The sequence below is a fragment of the Tachypleus tridentatus genome, chromosome 1 (genome assembly GCF_004210375.1).
Source record: "Tachypleus tridentatus isolate NWPU-2018 chromosome 1, ASM421037v1, whole genome shotgun sequence".
Lineage (NCBI taxonomy): Eukaryota > Metazoa > Arthropoda > Merostomata > Xiphosura > Limulidae > Tachypleus > Tachypleus tridentatus.
In genome coordinates this window covers 159774224-159797920 of record NC_134825.1, presented here as the reverse complement: position 1 = coordinate 159797920, position 23697 = coordinate 159774224, and the positions used below count along the sequence as shown (strand labels likewise).

Sequence of the window (23697 nt, the reverse complement as noted above, 5' to 3'; positions counted from 1 at the left end):
AATGATTTGGTTTATTTGTTTTTGAATTTCGCACAAAGCTACTCGAGGGCTATCTGCGCTAGCCATCCCTAATTTAGCAGTGTAAGACTAGAGGGAAGGCAGCTAGTCATCACCACCCACCGCCAACTCTTGGGCTACTCTTTTACCAACGAAGAATGGGATTGACCGTCACTTTATAACGCCCCCACGGCTGGGAGGGCGAGCATGTTTGGCGCGACTCGGGCGCGAACCCGCGACCCTCAGATTACGAAGCGCACGCCTTAACGCGCTAGGCCATGCCGGGCCCAATAAAAATGATACTTCTGTTCAACGGCAGAACGAGAAAAATAACAAATATTTTACTAGAGTTTCTGCTTTCTTTTCTATTTTAGTACTTTTCTCTGGCAATAATAAAGAGAAGTAGTAGCAAGCATATGCAGCTACGTCATGGGAAGCCCTGATAATAAATATGAAAGGTCAAAATCGCTGTAAGGAAAAATATAATTTCTCTATTGACCAAAACGTTAACCATAAAACAATTTTTTTTTCCGGGGTTTTGAGTAGTACTTGTAGATATATTTGTTTATAGTTTGTGATACGGTTAGGTTTTCTTAGCAGCTATGGTTACTTTGAAGAATACCCTTCGTTCTGATTTTATTTTCTTACTATCCTGCCAGACATTTTGTTCCAACTTTACACCTATTTATAACCACTAAAAACAAAATAAAAAACAGTCACACTCGTTTTTTCTGGTCCCGCTGGGCGTCCTTCGGTTACAACATTGATTACGTAACTTTTTTTGCAACTTTAAAGCGAATTTTCTTTTATTTACAAAATTCGATTGTCGCCCCCTGGCAGTATAGTACCATTCATTCTGATGAGCTATGCTTCCATTTAGCGACTTGTGTGGAAGAAAAAATGTATGACATAAAGTTCTTATTTTATAGAATTACCTCGCCTTCGTTACTTAAACCAACGAACTGTGAACTAGTTTAAGCGCAAAAACTATTTAATGGGCTATTTCACTACGAGAACTCGAACCCAGATTTTAGCGATGCACTCCGTAAACTCACCGTTGATTCAAACATGAACTGTGAAATACATAAATTATTTTATTTGTATATTACTTGTGTAATTTCGATAGCAATTAATAACTTTAACTGAAAAAGTACATCAGCAGACACCTACCGTTAGACTAGGAATAAACGACATAACCTATTGATTTATGTTCAGTTATGCGTGAAGTAGAAATATTGGTGTACGTATTGTTTTTGAGAGGTCAACAAGTTGTAACAAGCTGACAACTGACGTACGGAAGGTCAATATAATGTAAAGAGTACTTACTGATTGAACAACTGATAACTTACGCGTCATATGTTAGTTAATACTGCAAGAGAGACTTATTTATAGCAAATAAAGGATCACCAATGAGTAGCTAGAATGGTACGTAAACAACATAAGAACAATCAAAGAATAACTAGAATGATATACAAATAACATAAGGATTACCTAGGAATAACTAGAGTGATATACAAACAACATAAGGATCACCAAGGAATAACTAGAATGATATACAAATAACATAAGGATCACAAGGGAATAACTAGAATGATATACAAATAACATAAGGATTACCAAGGAATAACTAGAGTGATATACAAACAACATAAGGATCACAAGGGAATAACTAAAATGATATACAAACAACATAAGGATCACCAAGGAATAACTAGAGTGATATACAAACAACATAAGGATCACCAAGGAATAACTAGAGTGATATACAAACAACGTAAGATTTACCAAGGAATAACAAGAATGATATACAAACAACATAAGGATTACCAAGAAATAACTAGAATGATATACAAACAACATAAGGATCACCAAGGAATAACTAGAATGATATATAAACAGTATAAGGATTAGCAATGAATAACTAGAGTGATATACACACAATATAAGGATCACCAAGGAATAACTAGAATGATATATAAACAGTATAAGGATTAGCAATGAATAACTAGAATGATATATAAACAGTATAAGGATTAGCAATGAATAACTAGAATGATATATAAACAGTATAAGGATTAGCAATGAATAACAAGAATGATATACAAACAACATAAGGATTAGCAATGAATAACAAGAATGATATACAAACAACATAAGGATTAGCAATGAATAACAAGAATGATATACAAATAACATAAGGATTACCAAGGAATAACTAGAGTGATATACAAACAACATAAGGATCACCAAGGAATAACTAGAATGATATACAAATAACATAAGGATCACAAGGGAATAACTAAAATGATATACAAACAACATAAGGATCACCAAGGAATAACTAGAGTGATATACAAACAACATAAGGATCACCAAGGAATAACTAGAGTGATATACAAACAACATAAGGATTACCAAGGAATAACAAGAATGATATACAAACAACATAAGGATTACCAAGAAATAACTAGAATGATATACAAACAACATAAGGATCACCAAGGAATAACTAGAATGATATATAAACAGTATAAGGATTAGCAATGAATAACTAGAGTGATATACAAACAATGTAAGGATCACCAAGGAATAACTAGAATGATATATAAACAGTATAAGGATTAGCAATGAATAACTAGAATGATATATAAACAGTATAAGGATTAGCAATGAATAACTAGAATGATATATAAACAGTATAAGGATTAGCAATGAATAACAAGAATGATATACAAACAACATAAGGATTAGCAATGAATAACAAGAATGATATACAAACAACATAAGGATTAGCAATGAATAACAAGAATGATATACAAATAACATAAGGATTACCAAGGAATAACTAGAGTGATATACAAACAACATAAGGATCACCAAGGAATAACTAGAATGATATACAAATAACATAAGGATCACAAGGGAATAACTAAAATGATATACAAACAACATAAGGATCACCAAGGAATAACTAGAGTGATATACAAACAACATAAGGATCACCAAGGAATAACTAGAGTGATATACAAACAACATAAGGATTACCAAGGAATAACAAGAATGATATACAAACAACATAAGGATTACCAAGAAATAACTAGAATGATATACAAACAACATAAGGATCACCAAGGAATAACTAGAATGATATATAAACAGTATAAGGATTAGCAATGAATAACTAGAGTGATATACAAACAATATAAGGATCACCAAGGAATAACTAGAATGATATATAAACAGTATAAGGATTAGCAATGAATAACTAGAATGATATACAAACAACATAAGGATTAGCAATGAATAACAAGAATGATATACAAACAACATAAGGATTAGCAATGAATAACAAGAATGATATACAAACAACATAAGGATTAGCAATGAATAACAAGAATGATATACAAACAACATAAGGATTACCAAGAAATAACTAGAGTGATATACAAACAACATAAAGATCACCAAGGAATAACTAGAATGATATATAAACAGTATAAGGATTAGCAATGAATAACTAGTATATTTTACTAACAGTGTAAAGAGTACAAATAACCAGGTACTTTCTAAAGAAAAAGCTCAGAGAGAAACATAAAGTTTTAATGATATTAAAAGCAGTGACATTGGGAATTTTGGTAGCGGTAGAATAATCAATGACTGGCTTTAAAGTTATTAGTGTAAATAATAGACATAGCTAAGGAAGTTATTAAAGGTTAGACCTAGACAGTTAGAGCATTTATTAAAGTAAGATAAAACATAGGTAGCTAAAGAAGTTATTTGGTTTTAATCGCCAAGTTATAAAATGAATTATCCGTGTTGTGCCCACAGCGTGTATCACATCCCAATGTTTAACATTTTAAACTCTCGAGCTTACTGCTCAACCAATGGACGAACCATCTAAAGAACAATGACTGTAAGCTAGTGGACATTAACAGTTTGATTAATTGGTAAATGGTTTTGTTAACATGTGGGCATTTAAATAAATTAACTTCTTAGTTTTTTCAAGCCGTTAACTACAAGTAGTCAACAGTGTTGTTCTACTGAATGATTTTACCAAACTTATTTGGAAAATAACGACCCATACCTTACCAAACAGTTAAATAAAATCATTGAGGAGGTACTACACAATACAGTCAAATAAAATTATTGTAAAGGTAAACACCAATTTCACACCAAACAGTCAAACAAAACCATTCAGAAGGTAACCACTCACAGCAGTTACACCACTTCAATCTCTTGTTAAAAAGCTTCTTGTAAAAGTTAAGGTAATGCTTTGTTTGTTTATTTAAAATTAAGCACAAAACTATACAGCGGGCTATATGTGCGCTGCTAACCGCAGATATCGAAACCCACTTTCTAGTGGAGTAAATCCGCAGACATGCCGCTGTGCCACTTGAGGGGGGAGGGGGGGTTAGATAATGCACTATATATATATTAATGATCGACATAGGATGTTAGAGTAAAACGAGCATACGCAATTATTACATTGACATTTGAGACTTCGTACAACATGTGTATTCTGATGGAGTTATTATTTTCGTTCAAAATCGTAATATGTCTGATACAAATATAATTTGATTATAAAGCACACATAATTGTTACAACGGTCATTTTTATAAAGTTCATTTTAAAATAACGCATTGAAAATTATTATATTTAATGCATAAGTTAAGTTTCAAACACCAGGTTGTTCTGTAAAACTAGTAGTATTGCCAGCTACAATAGTAGCTTATCAGAATTTTATTAATACTTGAAATTCGTGGTTTTATATTGAATCATTAAATATGTAAATACTGTTGTAACATTAACTTACCTTTGTATCAAGTGATATGTTCTTTTCTTGACATCTTAACTCAGATAAGTTAATACGTATTCTCGAAGTTAATATAAAATATCTTGGTTTCATTCAAATGGAACTTAAACCGCCACCTGCTACATCTGGTTGGTTTTCACAGAAACTAATGACTCTCTGGTAAGATCTAGCCCATTTATACACACGTTACCTTGAAGATTCATTTGTGAAACTGTTAATATTGATAAAAAAGAAAATAAGTTACTGTTAGATCTTCAGGAGAACTTACTGTTACCTATTTAGTGCTAGCCTTGAACCAACCTAACTTATCTATAACCTGTGGCAAGCCTTGAACCAACCTAACTTATCTCTAATCTTGAATTAGTCTTAAACTAACCAAACTTATTTATAACCTGAAGCCAGGCTTGAACCAACCTAACTTATATATAAACTGGAGCTTGTCTTGAACCAACCTAACTTACATATAACCTTTGGCTGGCCTTGAACCAGCTTAACTTATTTATAACCTGGGATTAGTCTTGAACCAATCTAACTTATCTATAATCTGGAGCTAGCCTTGAACCAACCTAACTTCTCTCGTTCGGATATAATCACGAAATAATCTAGTTTGTCTCACCTGTAGCCTGAAGCTAGTTTCAAACCAACCTAACATGATTTACCTCCCGTTTGGAGGTAGCCTGCACCAACCTAAGCTGATTTATTAAAGATCTGGAGGTAGCCATGCACCAGCATAATTTAATTTATCTCCGATATGGAAATAGCCCTGAACGGACCTGATTTGAAATAATCGATTCTGAATCTAGCTAAAGAAAACCAACATGGCTGGTTTACCTTCATTTGTTAAGCTTCTTCCCGTTCGTATAGCGACTCGAACAATGATGTTTAAACAGGATTTGACAACTATACCAACGTATTTGTATCTTCTTTTATGACAAGGCTATTAAAAATATCTAGCACCATCTATGATATTTTACTACTAACTGGAGAGTAGCCAATCAATTAGCAGCACCCTATCATCCATCTTTTACACTAAGGAATTGACTGTCAATCGGATAACTCACTCATAGAGTGAGTAATAATTTGTATTATCACAAGGATTCGTATCCGGTTCGCCAGCTCCGAACTGCAGCGCTATGTAATAGGGCCAATCTAGACCCGTGTTTAAATCACTCCTCTCACAATACAATGTTCTTGTTTACACTAATGATATTAGACAGTTAATGAAATGAAAACTGTATACGTTAAATCAATAAATTTATTCTAATGCTATTTAGAGATAAGACAAAACGCAATCGTTCAGTATTTAAGATTTTCAATCCACGCAAACAGCATCGTTATGATTGAGCCACTAGTTAATAATTTTATTTAAAGTACTTATACAACTATTGATATATTCCATGTAATCAATGAAGTACCTTCAGAAAGAAGTGTTTTTTGGGTGTTTTTTTTTTCTATAAAACTGTTTCCCGATCGTGAACCTAAGTCTCTTATTTGAATAAAGTTGGACGGCTGACACCTAAAAAAGAAAAATGTAATTGGTTCTAGTTTTACAGTGCAGTTTAACCAACTATTTCTTTGAGAAAAATCTTTTTATCATGAAGTAGAGTCTTGGGCGCACGTGCCTGGAGAGTATGGTAGTCCACGTGCAATCAACTAACCGAAACGATTTGGAATTTGTTGAGGGTTACGGGTTCATCTTTCTTATAGTGAACGGTAGTCTCATTTAAAAGTGCTTGTTTTACAATAATTTATTCCATACATCAAACACTGTATCGTTGTGTATAACAACACAAAACAAAACGAAATCAAAAGATGGCCTAATTAAAGTTCACTCGTCATTAGCCAGACATTTGTGTGTTGAAGAAATAAGACAATGTTGGTTTCACTTCTAAAGGATAGAGGTAGTAATGTACTGCAATTCTGTATAAACACTCTAAACAAACAACAAACAAACACGAAGCTACCATAAAGCAATGTGAACAAAATATTTATCTACACAAACACACACACATATATATACTGAACAGTACTAACGATTTGTACAACCTCGATGCATAAACTGCTAGAACACTAATAGCACATAGAAATTCATAATGAATATAAATAAATATATTTTTCCTTTCGTTAGCCATTCTTGTTTCGAAAAGTACCTTCATCGTTACAGTCTTGGAAGGTTTTCTGTTTGTTTTAACTTTTCGAAAAGTGCAACTAACAGGTAAGTAAATCTTCTGGTCGTATCATGGAATCTTGTACACGTTTTCAGCCTGTTATCTGTTGCGAGACATATCTGTTGTCAGATGTTATCTCTTGAAAGAATGTTATCTGTTGCGAGAATATCTGTTGTCAGGTGTTATCTCTTGAAAGACTGTTATCTGTTGCGAGACATATCTGTTGTCAGATGTTATGTCTCGAAAGACTGTTATCTGTTGCGAGACATATCTGTTGTCAGATGTTATCTCTTGAAAGACTGTTATCTGCTCTACAGTAATGTATATAAACAGAAAAACAGATCACGAAACTAAGTATCTGTAGTTGACTAAAACAGGCTTAAATACTACCAATTGAACAAACCCTAGTGAACGATCATTTAGCTTAAATTAGTAGTAAATAGATAGACAGGCCTACAAATGATCTAATGTAAATATAGAGAAAAAAATATGAGCAACGCCATTTTTTGTTCTTGTAGCGATTTTTTAAAGACAAAACAGAAACGTTTTTCTTTTATGATATTTCAAGGTCTGACAAATGTCTGACAAACATTGCGACATAGTTTCATCACGTGCTATAAGGTCGGCCAATAATGTAGCACATGATTAATGAACGTCACATCCGTTATTTCTCGTGGAGACGCCCATCAGAATCAGCTGTCAGTGTGCTTTTGTGTTCTCAAAACTAATGAGAAAACTTTGAGCTCAGAAACAAAACTGAGATTCAGATATATTAACAGAAACCAACAACACTGAATCTAGTCATTTATCACAGCGAAACCCACTTCAAACTGATATTGTTCCTCTAGTCACATTCAAACATACAGGGTTTTTAAGAGAAGCCGAAGAGAAATTAGAGAAGAAAGGATATGAATTTCTAACATTTATATATTTTAGTGTCTAGACAAAAATCGTTCGCAATTCCTTACAGTTTAAGAACTTACAGTGCTAAAATTCAGGGTTCGATTCCCCACCATGGTGACACATTAGATAGCCCATATGTAGCTTTACGACCGAATTGACCTTAAATTTTAAGGTGTAACTAAATTATATCTCGCACTCTCTAATGTTTTCACCAACAACTGAATAACTAGTTATCTTAGGAAATTTTCCCTTAAGACGTGTTCGCAAGACAGAAGATTTTCACTTCAGAACTCCACCATATTTTTAATCTTTAAAACATATTTTATTTCTTTCGTATCTTTCAGCATTATAAACAATGAAATAAAATTCCGTCTTTCGAATTTCTTGTGTTTGAAGTAAAGACGATGCTGTCTGTATTTACGTATTTAACACATAAATATATATTCAGTGTGTACATGTATGTATTAGTTATGTAAGATAGTTTTAATTACACATTTTGTTCATTATATGAACACAGAGTTTGTATTTTGTACTATCATACACGCTACACACAAAATATTTATATTAATTATATGAAACACACGTTTACTTTCAGAATTTCAAAAACCTTTCACCTTAGCCTCCAGAGAGCTTACAAATTGTGATAAACTACCTGTCTTGAATTGTTTATTATTAGAGTTGACGACGTTGCATGCGCCATTACCTAACACGTCTTTCGTTCCCATGGAAACAGTCGATATAAAAGAAGCCCAATAAGTTTACCTAACATTTTTCATGGCGATCACGTGACAAGTATTCATTGTAGGTTACTACGAAACCCATGTCACGACAGTAAACAGTGCATTGAGGTAGGACTATAAGGCGCTAGAAAACACATGACACAATAATACGCATTGCATGAGATAGGACTCTTAAAACACCAGGAAACGCGTGTTACAATAAGAAATCTGTGTGAGATTGGATGTGCTCGTCACGATAATAAAGTACGGGAGGTAAGACTATCAGTTTCTAGACAACCCATGTAATGACATTACATAGTGCATGAGATAGGATTATAAGATACTAGAAAATCTATACTGCGACAGTAAACGTGTGTGAGGTAGGTTTATAAGGCACAAGGAAACCCACATCAGGACAATAAACACTGCGTGAGATATGACTGTAAGGCACTAAGCATCTCACAATAATACACATTGCGTGAGGTAGGAATGATTTTCTATTGTGACGAGTCATAGAGTATTTACACACATTCTTATGAAAATGCAGTCATTATTTATTGACAGTTCTCAAGGATGATGTAAACACTGTTACATTATGATATTTCGCTTCTGACACGGCTACTTATATTATTAAAAGTAAGACCGTGACCTTTAACTGACCGCATCCATCACAATGGGCCTAATTAACTACGAGTGATTAGTTATTGAGGGTGGAACACTATTTCATTCATCACTTTTCTAATTTTGTATTTACAGCCACTTAAACTATACAGGACTGATAAGACGATACACTACGTCTTTTGCTGATCACGTGTCTACTTTCTTTCTTTTTTGAATTTCGTGCAAAGCTACACGAGGGCTATCTGCGCTTGCCGTCCCTAATTTAGCAGTGTAAGACGAGAGAGAAGACAGCTAGTCATCAATATCCACCGCCAACTCTTGGGCTACTCGTTTACCAACGAATAGTAGAATTTACATTCACATTATAACGCCCCCACGGCTGAAAGGCGAGCATGTTTGGTGCGACAGGGATTCGAACCCGCGATCCTCAGTTACGAGTCGATTGCCTTAACCCACCTTGCACCAAGATGACAGTAACTGTCCCGCTATGCATTCAGTGACGTTATGTTTACTTATTAAGAGTGAGTGGTTACCAAGATGACAGTAACTGTACCGCTATGCATTCAGTGACGTTATGTTTACTTATTAAGAGTGAGTGGTTACCAAGATGACAGTAACTGTCCCGCTATGCATTCAGTGACGTTATGTTTACTTAATAACATCTTATTCTGCATGAATGTCACATGATCATTTGTATATTCTATACTGTTCACATGATCATTTCTATATTCTATACTCTTCACATGATCATTTGTATATTCTATACTGTTCACATGATCATTTCTATATTCTATACTGTTCACATGATCATTTTTATATTCTATACTGTTCACATGATCATTTCTATATTCTATACTGTTCACATGATCATTTCTATATTCTATACTGTTCACATGATCATTTCTATATTCTATACTGTTCACATGATCATTTCTATATTCTCTACTGTTCACTTATGAGGAAATATTATTTTCTCTTCTGATCAAAACAAGCTACTTACGTGTATCGTAACTAATAATATATTTCTTATTACGAGAATAGCTAATTAAGTCCAATATTAACATCTGTAATACTTATAATGACTAGAATGCATTGTTTCACCAGGTGGGTTTCCTTGCTGTCAATGACATCTTCCATTGTGCTATTGTTAAATTGGCAATAGCATTTTTATCAAATTTCTCGTATTCTGTTGCTCTTTTCCATTTCCCATTTTGAATGCGACGACCGTCCAACTTCCGTTTCCACGTCGCGAGTCACAGACGTTTTACGAAAACTCTGCTATAACTCCGTGAAACTTCGATGGCTTCGCTGACCGTTCACACGCACACAAGAAAAAAAGAGATGGTGGACGACGAAACGCTAAGCTGTGTCGACCAACGATAACTGATGGAATTAGTGAAACACTGGACGCCAGGGTGTAAAAGAAGAGCCGGCTTCAGTTATAATATTACATTAAATCTTGTTGAATACGATGGCCAGCACTCCAACGAGAGACGACATGCTGGGATAAAGTTCCCGTGATATGATGTACAATAACCCCACGCTGATAACACGTGTGATAACAACGCTTTTCCAGATGATCTACTACAATCTCGGGACCGATTAGCGTCATCGTAGACGGGGAAAGCAGCAGTCACGACCAAAGAAACTTTTAACATAGCCGATTCCGTGCGTGGCATAAAAGCCAAGCAACGAGATGTACTGATGCTTGTCCTTTTCCCTGGAGAAACGTAACGGTATATTCAACAAGAATACTGCTCTGCTGTTTTTATTTTCTTTTATTCTATTCACTTTTATAAGTGCTGTTGGCGTACGCGTTAGTTGTGCAATGTAAAAACGTACTGCAAGAAGTTACTTGGTTTGTAGACGCTGTACAATACTTATCGTGTCTGAAAACTTCCAAAAGAACTGATTCTCTTTGGTAACTTGTTTCTGTGTTATTATAAATGAAAGATTTAGTTGTTTTGTTGTAGACTTTAGTCACTATCGTCGGGTAGGACAGTCTTTAGTCACATTATGATATGGTCGGGTTGGACAGTCTTTAGTCACATTGTGATACTGTTGGATAGAACAGTCTTTAGTCACATTCTGATATGGTCGGGTTGGACAGTCTTTAGTCACATTCTGATATGGTCGGGTTGGACAGTCTTTAGTCACATTCTGATACTGTTGGATAGAACAGTCTTTAGTCACATTGTGATACTGTTGGATAGAACAGTCTTTAGTCACATTCTGATAAGGTCGGGTTGGACAGTCTTTAGTCACATTGTTATACTGTTGGATAGAACAGTCTTTAGTCACATTATGATATGGTCGGGTTGGACAGTCTTTAGTCACATTGTGATACTGTTGGATAGAACAGTCTTTAGTCACATTGTGATACTGTTGGATAGAACAGTCTTTAGTCACATTGTGATACTGTTGGATAGAATAGTATTTAGTCACATTCTGATATTGTCGGGCAGGATAGTCTTTCTGGGATTGGTTCTGAGGAATATTCGTAAAAACATCAAATATTTCATCTTTAGTGAAACTCTTTTTCAAATAGAACAGAACAGCGTAAAAGATTTAGAAAGATGGATGGAAATAATACCGTAATAAACATATGCATCTAAAGAAATGTTTTTTTGTTTTGTTTTTTACAGAATGACCTACACTATATTTTCGTAACGTTCTGTGAATTTTTCGCCACTTCAGAACTTCCAGAATTCTTTACCTGTTCCTGGTTTATAAAAAAAACAACAACAGCTGGAATTACTCGTTGTTTCGTAGATATTTTCAAATAGAAGTAAAGGAGGCAAAACACAGATCAACAAGTTTAGAAAATCGATATGAAACTATCGTTGTGTTAAAATAAGAATTGATTTGTCATAACATGTTGTAAAGATGTAAACATGACAGAAGACAACACAGTCTAATATAGTTACATGTACGTTTCGAATCACTAAGCAGCACTTTTTGATTACTATTCACAATATTATGACCTGGTAACAATGGTTTAGAAGGTTGGAATATATATATATATATGGAAGGTATTAATTAACATTCAACAAGGACAATGCAGTCATAATATTATCGTATTTATATACTATCCCAGATTATACTCAATTTCTTTGTTATTATGTTTTAAGAGCATAGTTGCATAACATGGACCAAGTCATGAATATAAGGGTTATAAGATTTCAAACTTATTGGTGAGCCAATACAGGACGAAAGGTGCTATATTATTTCATGGTATTAACAATACCATAAATTTAAATAAACTTTACACATAGTATAGAAACAACCAAATTGTAGTTAATATATCATGAAGTGGAGCAACTTAACGTACTACACAAAGAAAAATAATACACCAAGACCAGCCAAAGAATTGGAGTCTGTACAAAACTAAAAACTTATCAAAACCAACTAAGGTAGAATGCACAACTAATACACCAAGACCAGCCAAGGTATTAGTATGTGCAGGATTAAAGTAGGATGTAAATGTAATACACCAGGATAAGCGGGTACACTAGAATAGGCGGGTACACCAGGATAAGAGGGCACACCAGGATAAGCGGGATCAGGTGCGTTTGTACGGAATAAAAAACACACCAAGAGCAGCTAAATAAGAACATGGAAAAAGTAATAATAAATATGCCAAGACCAACCAGAGGTGTAGGGTATAAAATATACGATCACACTAAGGTAAAATTACCTTGTGTTCAGTCATTAATTACATACACTGGTTTTAAGTTATAAATTAGGCCGGCATGGCCAGGTAGTTAAGGCGCTTGACTTGTAATCCGAGGATCGCGAGTTTGAATCCCTGTCACACCAAACATGTTCACCCTTTCAACCGTGGGGGCATTATAATGTACAACCAATCCCACTATTTGTTGGTAAAAGAACAGCCCAAGAGTTGGCGGTGGGTGGTGATGACTAGCTGCCTTCTCTCTTACACTGTTAAGTTAGGGACGGCTAGCGCAGATAGTTCTCGTGTAGCTTTGCGCGAAATTCAAAACAAACAAACAAGTTATGAGTTATAACTTTAATTTAACAATTTCAAAATTGTGCACCCGTGCCTAATTTTTCATTGAAGATGCGTCTTGTATGTCTTACACACCGTGTGTACTAAATTAATAGTGTATGTCTTACACACCGTGTGTACTAAATTAATAATGTATGTCTTACACACCGTGTGTACTAAATTAATAGTGTATAATATGTGTTTTTATTTATTATGTACAGTAAGAACATGTAACTGAAAATTATAAACTAAATCTATAAGGTAATAAGATAGCGTTTATTAAATGTGGAACTTAATTTTAATTATTATTAAAATTATAATTAATCAGCTTATGTAATTTTTAATGAAATAACATATACGAAATTTGATTGAGATATGAAAACATTTAACCGCATTAAGATGGTCAAAGTAAAATTAATCTATTAGAAAAATATACTGAGTAACATAAAAAAAAACAGTTTAACATCTGATAAAAAGTTCAGATTGGTTGAAGATATTGAAGCCTACAGATTTGCAGGTTTAACGGGAATCATCTTTCCAAAGTTCTAAACAAGCTTATAATGGAAATGTAATATTTATGAAGTCCGTCAGCTTGTTTTCTGCGGATTGAACCCTTTTAAAGAATTGGGGTGTGCACTACATGCACGAACCCTTGAACAACGAATCCATTTTCTTAGTGTAAAGTTTATCAGTACTGAATTTTGGTGGCTGATATTAAATTTACAATGTCCTTTTGTTTCGAAATATGGTCAAATATGGGCTTGAAATCTAGCAGGTGGACAATTTAACTATAATTATACTAACTGTGGACAACTGTGTGCAAAGTTTCAATATGATGGAAGTGGAACTTTTCTGTTAATGTATGCATGTTTATTAAGGTGTCATAGATGCCAAGGGATCTTAAATGCGTAATTTTAGAGGAATGGTAGTTGTTTGTTTTGGACTTTTGGACAATATACTTTGTTAACGGAATGATGATCGACTACAGGACGGATACAGCCGATATGTCTGTTTTACAAATAACAATATCGACGGGCTGGGATTGTCTATCTAAGAGCCAAGCATATATGCAATTATCTGAAAAACCTAATGTGAATGTTTGGAACACAGCCTTTTCGTCTACTTCAACTGCCAAGCTTTCCAGAGAGCAGCAAATAAATAATATACAAGATGTTTGCTAACATAAAGGAAGTAACTGTCTCGCAAAATAGCAGCAGTTACTCAGGTAAATAGAGATTAACTGATGTACTGGGACAGTAATTTCTAGGCCTCATTTAATGTGTATGGTTACTTTTGACATGTAAGTAGGCTTATAAGTTATCAATAAAGTGTTTTGTTTTCTAGTTTATCTTCTAAATCACCAGGTGAAAGTTTGTTTTTAAGTCTACATTTTCTTCCAGAACCATACATTGAACGAGCTTTAAAAAAACAACAACAGTAACAAACTTTTGCCACATGTTTTGCATCTATTTAAAAGATCTAATACGAATGTGTTCACACTTTGAATATCTAAACTATATGTTTTGGTTTCGTTTTTTAGCTGAAATATTTGGATATACAAGGCTATTTAGCGTAACGGTTATTACTTAGTCTTATTTGGTGAGTTCATTTAGGTTTTGTAACAAGACTGTTGAAAGTTGTTTATCTTAAAAACGATTGTTACAACAAATTTCGTCATGTAGTTCATGCGGATGGTACATTGTGTCGCTCATTGTTGCGAAATGAAGTTACATTTCTGAAACCTCTCCATTTTTCTTATTTCCTGTGAGTATTGTTACATTATAGCCTCTTAAAGTGTGTAGAACGTTCTAGGCCTCAGTTGCACAATATTAATATATGTAGGTGACCAAGTGAAAGCAGGTTAAGTTAGTAAAGTTAAGTCAAAAAACATTAAGTTAAACTACGTTATTGTTAATTTAGCCGTAACGGGCAATATTTAAGGTGAGTTTCACAGTGACATTGTTTATTTATTATTTATTTTTTGGATTTAGCACAAAGCTACTCGAGGGCCATCTGTGCTAGCCGTTCCTAATTTAGCAGTGTAAGACTAGTATTACATAAGAATGTTTTAGTATTCCGTGACTCAAAACTGTTGTTATCAAGACATTGAAATCGCTAACCAAATATCTTAAATTTTAAATTCTGGTTAAGTCAATCACGCGAAAACTAACTTAGTGCAACTAAATATGAATTTTTTTTTCTAGGTTGATCTTTGAACATTTTAAACTATGAGTCACAAACTCCACAAGACACAATTCTAATCATCTACAGCAATTGTTTGACACACGTTAAACATATAATACAAAGGCCCGTCATGGCCAGGGTGGTTAAGGCGTGTGATTCGTAATCTGAGGGTCGCAGGTCCGCATCCATATCGCACCAAACATGCTCGCCTTTTCAGCCGTGGGGGCGTTATAATGTGACGATCAATCCCATTATTTGTTGGTAAAAGAATAGCCCAAGAGTTGGCGGTGGGTGGTAATGACTAGCTGCCTTCCCTCTAGTCTTACACTGCTAAATTAGGGACGGTTAGCGCAGATAGCCCTCGAGTAGCTTTGCGCGAAATTCAAAAAAACAAACAAACAATATAATACAACTTTAATATTTAGAAATTTTGAATAATACATATCTAAATGGCGCTGAAAATTAAGTAACATTATCTTATCTCATGTTCGAAGTTTTCTGTGTTCCTCAAAGTACTTCAGGATAATTCGAGTATATTCTACAACTTCATTTTTCATAAGAACACTTGTTAACCTGTTGAGAAATAGGACCTGAGAAAAAGTTATTGAAATTAATACTTAAAGAGCACTTTTTAGTGCTTTTAGCTATCCTCAGGCAAGCTCTAAATACCGAACTTTGTAAAAATTGAAGACAACGAGCATGCGCAATTTTGTTGGTGGTTGTTTTAATTAAAATTATTTCCAATTTTTATACTTATACAGAACTGAACGACAAGTACAGCAACGCGGCTCGAAGAAAACGAACAATTCTGTAATAACAGATATATCATTTTCCACCATTTAGAAGCGGATAATAGTATCTAAATATATCATAAACCGGACGGGATTGTTATGATGGATCACAAAGAGACTGCGCATAATGGCGAAAACTGCACACAAACAAGCTGATACACCAACGACTCTTTTCCTGTTTGTTACCCTATTTATTATTAAACACAATGGCTACAGAATAGATCAGTCTTTAGTACATATTAACACTTGTTGTACCTTAACTATTTATTATTAAATGTGATGGCTACAGAATAGATCAGTCTTTAGTACAACTATTAACACTTGCTGTATCTTTACTATTTATTATTAAATGTGATGGCTACAGAATAGATCAGTCTTTAGTACAACTATTAACACTTGCTGTATCTTTACTATTTATTATTAAATGTGATGGCTACAGAATAGATCAGTCTTTAGTACAACTATTAACACTTGTTGTACCTTAACTATTTATTATTAAATGTGATGGCTACAGAATAGATCAGTTTTTAGTACAACTATTAACGCTTGTTCTACCTTAGCTGTTGCGTGAAAATTAAATAAATGTTTGTTTGTTTTGAATTTCGAGCAAAGTTACTCTAGCGCTATCTGCGCTATCCGTCCTTAATTTAGCAGTGTGAGACTAGAGGGAAGGCAGTTATTCATCACCGCCCATCGCCAACTCTTGGGCTACTCTTTTACTAACGAATTAGTGGGATTGACCGTGACATTATAACGCCCCCACGAATCAAAGGGCGAGCATGTTTGGTGTGACGTGGATTCGAACCCGCGACCCTCAGACTACGAGTCGAATGTCTAAACCACCTGGCCACGGTGGGCCCTGTTTCGTGAAGAGCATGTCAAAATCAAGACATATTGAAGTCACAACGGTTGAATTTTAACTGTCTTAAGAACAATAGAATATATTACATTAGTAATCTGGAGAAAGCCATGACGTATTTATTACATTAACACTGTTTGGGCAACAGTAATTGAAACTGTTGAATGCTTATTTTTATATTTAAATTGGGAAATTAGCTGAAGTCCCCCCACTCCCGGACGGAAGGCATGTGAATCTATGATTAATGAAAGGTTACATTAGGACTCGAAAAGTTGCTTCTCTTATATATAACTGTAAAGAACTATGTGAAACAATAGATTTAAAATGCAAGTTTACAGTATCTCCACATGAACCCAACAAATCTCCATACCAATTTCGGTGAAGATCCATCTTCAGGAAGCGAAATAGTTATGTGGACATACAACAGACACTACTATTACATTTATATAGACATCTGTACTCTACCAAAACTTATATCAGGACAAATATCTATATAAAATATGTAATAAAATTGAAGACATCGGGTAAGCAGATATGAAATGCGATATTAAGTTGGACAAAAACTGGTCTTAAATATAATGGTTTTTCAAATCGCTTATGCCTATAGCAAAGTTCATAGTTATAAGATTTCTTTATTTTGCTTCCAAGTGCCAATCGTACAGTTCTGCCTGAGTATTGGTTCCGAAGTTTGTATTGTAATGCTAACCTTAGTGAAGAAATGTCTTTGGAATTTCAAGAAAATGATCGCCTGAGTTACTCACTACAGAAATGTTATGATATGAATGCATTTAACAAGCTGGCGAGACATGATAATAAATAATGGCTATCATAAGACAGTAGTATTAGACCTATCACAGTTTCAATCACTACCTTCTGTATCTATATTTTAAAGGAGTTTTAAGTACTAGAAGAGCGTATAATACTAATATTCCAACCATACTGTATTCGTCAAATCCACTGCTGTTTCACTCAATCCAGAGCCCTTGAAGCCTGCTAGTATGCATAAAACACAGAATTGGTTGAAGCACCATTCATATAAGCCATTTTTTTTATAACAAGAGATGTTATGGTGCGAATGTCGGTTAGCAATGGATATAACTAATATAGTGGTTGAAATGTTATTATAAACTCTTCTAAATCTTGAGAATTCCTAAAGGTCTAAATATAGAATATATTGTTTGAAAATATAGTAGGCCTAACACTAATGTCTCATGATAAAATATAATTAATTTTACTCATTAAATGATGCAATAAGAAATAAAATTTGTTTACATTTTTTTTCTAAAATTCATTACAACTTTATAAAAAAATATGTAACTAATATTTAGACAACAATTATTATTATTATATTGTTTAGAAAGTAATTATTTCTGAGTTTGTATCAAACAGTTATTCGTGTATTGTTTAGACAATAATAGCTGCTGTAGTACTTGGTTTTTCAAACCTTTTGATTGTTAATCAACTCACAACACGACAAATGAATATATCTTTGGTCAATCCATGCCAGTTATGCAGCTAAATAATTATATGGAGAATGTATTAGTACGACAAACGGATTCATGAGACTCGAGAACTTGAAGTACCTAGCACATTATTAATATAAAGGCAATCACATATATATATAAATATGTATGTGTGTATCATTACAAGAAATTCCAATATTTCTTATTGATAAAGCAGGAAACAGTGTTGTTATGGTGTGCTATAGAAACTCCTCTCATATGAACAAACTCACTGAGACTGAGGACCCTCCATCGGATTGAAGATTCGGTTCGATTTTACATTGAAAATTCATGTCATAATATTTATGTTAACAACGCTTCAAAGAATATATGCCTTTATATGTGCTTTATTTATGTACTGTTTCCCCTTATAGTTTTTCTCTTTTTCTGGAAAGCGCTTTTTTGTTTGTACGTGCATTATCTGGTCGATCTAAACAAAGATTTTGCTCTCGAGGAATCGAAGTGACTCTTAAAGGTCTAAACGTATTTCTCTTAATACGTTTTGCTCATGAAACAATCTATTAATGAGTACACATAAACGTTTACTTACTTTGTGACCAAGTGCAAAGATCCTTTTCCCTCTCTCTCAGGAATGAAGATGAATCTGTTAGTTTTGGAACGACGTATTTCTATAAATACGAGACACGATATGACCCTAGGCGTCACATGTCTACACGTGAATATACAGTTCAGAATACGAAGTTATACTGTATGTCTTATCCGGAAGATCTCAAAGCAGCAAAAAGTCCTCACTGAAGTACAATCAGTTTATATAACCTTACGCATGGCTTACAAAAAATATATATATAAAAAATCCAGATATCACTCTACCAGAACCGATCACTAAGATACAAAATATTTAGATTCCTGACAAAGTGGTCTGAAAATCTTCTCTCAAGATATTTGGCACTTTCAAGTCAAAGTGATAAACGTAAAATAGAATTTGAACTGTTTTTACGGTAACGTATAAATAAGTTACCCAGTTGTTTTTTTAATTAACTACATCACGTAATATCTTTTATGTTAACTTGTATCATATCAGATTGTGGATGTGCAATTCGAGATCAGTATGCACGACAAGCGAGGGTTTTTGTATCTTCAAGTTAACCAGTTTACATTACATTCGGATAAATTCAAATTCTCCAAGCAGGTAAACTAAACTGAGTACGAATAGGTAATTACTCGTACTATGTGATTTACATACCCACGTTTTCTGAACTCACAGACAAACAATATTTTATAACAATTTTCTAACTCGTCTCAGCAGCTTAACATTCGTTTTCCAAACCGTACTTGTCAATGTTAGGTATTTTTTGGCCCACCAATAAATACGTAGAAACCAATAGAACACATTTCTGTTATTAATAGTATACGATACCAACAACAGGATGCTTCATTGTTGTTATTCTGGCCTCTTCTATCTACGTCTATAAAGTAAATCTGTTTCTACATCGATGTCTAGAATGTACGTGAGCACGTGCCACTGCTCTACCTTCTACAGTTGCTGTAGTCTTTCTATTGATTTTTATACAGAGCTTTCTCTTAAGTCCTCGTTCTGCATGGAATTATGGGTTTTCATAATTCCTTCCCCTCGCTTTCTCACACTTTCGTGTTTAGTTTTCCATTTTCGATTTTCCTGATTCAGCACGGAATTGGTTTGTCTATCGTCGTGGCAGAATCTAGCCTGACGGGCATCGAGATATCTCTCAACTTACGTAATATAATGGTGTTACAATGACATTCGCTTTAATGGTGCTACACTGACATAATATGCCTCAATCTTTGGTTAGGTGGCAATGAAGGAAGTTATCACAATTATTTTTTTCAATCTAAATTTTGGGATACTTCCTGTGGTTCTCCAAACAGAAAAAAAAGAAAAGCTAATTTTCTCGATAGAAATCAATACGAAACAATCAGCAACTTTGAACTGAAACAGGCTGGATGTTAATCATGATACTTCGTTCTAATAGATTAATTGAATTCTGGAATGTTACTCAAAGAAACAAAGATATATAAAAATATCATGAAAAACTACCTTATCTGCACGTGATGTTTGTATTTTACCTTTTTCATTCTGATGATCACTTTACCTTCATTTACTTCGAAAAAAATTTAGGTCGTGCCTCGTGCACAAATTTCAGATCTTCACTCACATCAATTCGCCCGGCAGATTCAGAATTTTTAGCTTAGTTATGGCTAAGAAATAGAATTTGTCGCTAAATAAATACAAAAGTTCACCAGAGAATGATGATTTTGAGCCACTGACACACTTGTAACACTAAATTGTTTAACAGTTGCTGAAATACGATGGAAGTGGGCCTGTTTTAACACTTGTGCCAGCTAAAACATTAAACGTTGCTGTTGGAAATGTAACACCAGTAAATCAATGTGCTGGAAGATAAAAATACTGCGCATGTAATACTTGTTTCTGTAAGACAACACTTAAGATATGTCTCACGAGCAACGATGAAAAACATTTGTGAGTCGTCACTGAAAGAATTATATTTTGTAACTGGGGATGAATGAAAAGTTAAATGGACTTGGTGACCTTTGTCCATTTGCTGAATCACATGCAAATCAAACGAAAAGACAAAAATGCATTAAATAACACGAAAGGTAAGAGTGAAGAGTGCACAATTTCAAGGAAGAAGGAAAATTAAAAAATATATATTAATATAGAAAACTGAAAACTTTGCTCAAGTCAAAATTGCAATTTAACGAAAACAGGTCAGGGAGTATTCTGTATGTACTTTCTTAAGACAATTTTTTGTAATCACCATATAAAATAAACAGCAAGTTAAAATATTATCCACTGCACACTAAAAATGGTCTATGTATTTAATCTCTGACCTTAACAAACCAGTTGATGATATAGTGGAGGAGGGTAATAAACCAATTAGCCCTTAACATTAGATCCCCTATTACTTTTCCCCAACGATTGATAGTATTAGATCATAACTTAAGTGTGCAGGGTGTCCAGATATTGTATTAACAAATTTATCAGCACCTATCTCTCAACATACTGAATCTCGTTGAGCCCGCGTCTCACTCCAGGATATTTCAGTCCCACTGCAATATATCTCTGTTGGTCTTATGGAATTCTAGTACACATTGCAAGCCTGAAACACAAATGAAAAATTTTGTCAACGTAATTTCCGGGCACTTTGTATGTTTCATATCAATAATCTCAATGTAGAACTAATCTATTGTATTAAATATAAATCCTACATGAACTTAATGATATGACTTAGTGAATCTTGGATCTACCTATATACGTATAAATATGTATATATATATTGCTTACACAATTCGAACAAGTTAACTCTCAAATTACCGACTTGTTATTCTATACCGTTTATTATCAGTGGGTTGTTTGCTTGTTTTGGAATTTTGCGCAAAGCTACACGAGAGCTATCTGCGCTAGCCGTCCCTAATTTAGTAGTGTAAGACTAGAGGGAAGGCAGCTAGTCATCACCATCCATCTCCAACTCTTGGGCTACCCTTTTACCAACGAATAGTGGGAATGACCGTCACATTATAACGCCCTCACGGCTGAAAGGGCAAGCATGTTTGGTGTGACGGGGATTCGAATCCGCGACCCTCATATAACGAGTCGAGTGTCTTAACCATCTGGTCATGCCGGGCTATTATTAGTGGATTCATCACATTGTAAAACAGGGAAATTTTACCTGTGACAACGGTAAATACGACACCTGATGATGCAATGAGATATAGAATCAGGTCGAAAGTTTGAGACAGATCAGAATAAGGTCAAACATTCGAACGCACACACCGTCTAAAGCAGCTACACTTAATTAACCACTTAGAGAATTTAACTGTCATTCTTATAAGGCACCACGTCTTTCTGATCCATAGCTTGATACGATAACCACAAGACACGTTCTTCTCATTATAATGAACTGATAAAAAAACCACTCGTTATTTGATAAAATACATGAGGAACCCTAACTGTAAGTATTGAGATTAATTACACTAGTGTTCTCTTATTTATTTGTTTAATGTGTGTAACTCGTGTTATTTGGAGCTGTTTAACTGTTAAGGTCATGAATATACAAACACTTTGTTAGGTAGAATTTTTAAACGTTTCTTAAAATCCTCTAAGTTCCTTGACCCCATACGTAAATTCTACGATTGCAGTGTACTATTATGCTTCATTGAATAGATTCACTTTGGGAACCCTGTAGAAGATTCGATTTTAGTCACTTCCATGCCTATTTATTGTGCTATGTCTGGGTATTTAATCTGATGTTTAATTACTGCAAGACATTTTAAGGCGGTTGCTTGAAAACTGGGTTAATATTATGCTTGATATTTCACGACTCTTTCATTTTATGAACATTCAAATGTAAGAAAGCTCCGACAGCTTTCAGTATGCGCGAGACGTAAAGGTTTATTTGTCAGCAAGTGTTTAAACGTAACAAAACAGACAACCATTTTTTTATATTTGCAATTTTTTGTTCGTGGAAAAATCTGCGTGAATCTTTATATACATACATACACACATGTATATATATTTGATTATGCTATAGACTTTTCCTTCAAACGGTTTTTTTTTTCTTTTCCGATGTTTTTATTTATTTATTATTGTTCTGTGTACGTGAGCTTTGCCATTTCTCGTGTTGTCAGTTGAAACCTAGAAGATTAATTTAGGTTACATTTTTAAATCCCGGAATTTTGTGGTGCAGCCATATAAGGTGAATAAAAGCAGCACACGTGGTATTGATAAAATACATGTGTACTAATGAAATATCGTAAACACCAAGTCATAAAATAAGAAGTTATATTTTGTTATACGAACGCAGCCGAGGACTGACTATATTTGACAATGCTGTGGAATAATGACAGTTCCTTCAGCAAACATTAACCAGGAAGAGCTAACCACGGTGTAATTAAATCTTAGACAGCAACTAGAGACACGGATACTGTCCAGTTAATGATTAACAGGCCGCAATTTCCGACTCCCGCATGAGGAATTGTGTGTATTTCAGATGCAATTATATGTTCATACCAACTGTCTAAACGAACATGATGTGAAGAATCATTCCATAAAGTTAAGAACTTGAAGCATATTCTTTATGTTTGTTTGTTTGTTTTGGAATTTCGCACAAAG

At 34.2% G+C, this 23697-nt stretch overlaps 1 protein-coding gene across 1 annotated transcript in view; it reads right to left on the bottom strand.

The window, feature by feature from the left end:
- Positions 1-20050, bottom strand: part of LOC143228975 (XK-related protein 6-like) — a 103301-nt gene extending 83251 nt beyond the window's left edge. Inside the window, exon 1 of the mRNA XM_076460530.1 lies at positions 19117-20050. Within this exon, the coding sequence (XP_076316645.1) occupies position 19117 (1 nt within the window). The 5' untranslated portion in view covers positions 19118-20050. The remainder of the gene's footprint in view (positions 1-19116) is intronic.
- Positions 20051-23697: the final 3647 nt, after the last annotated feature.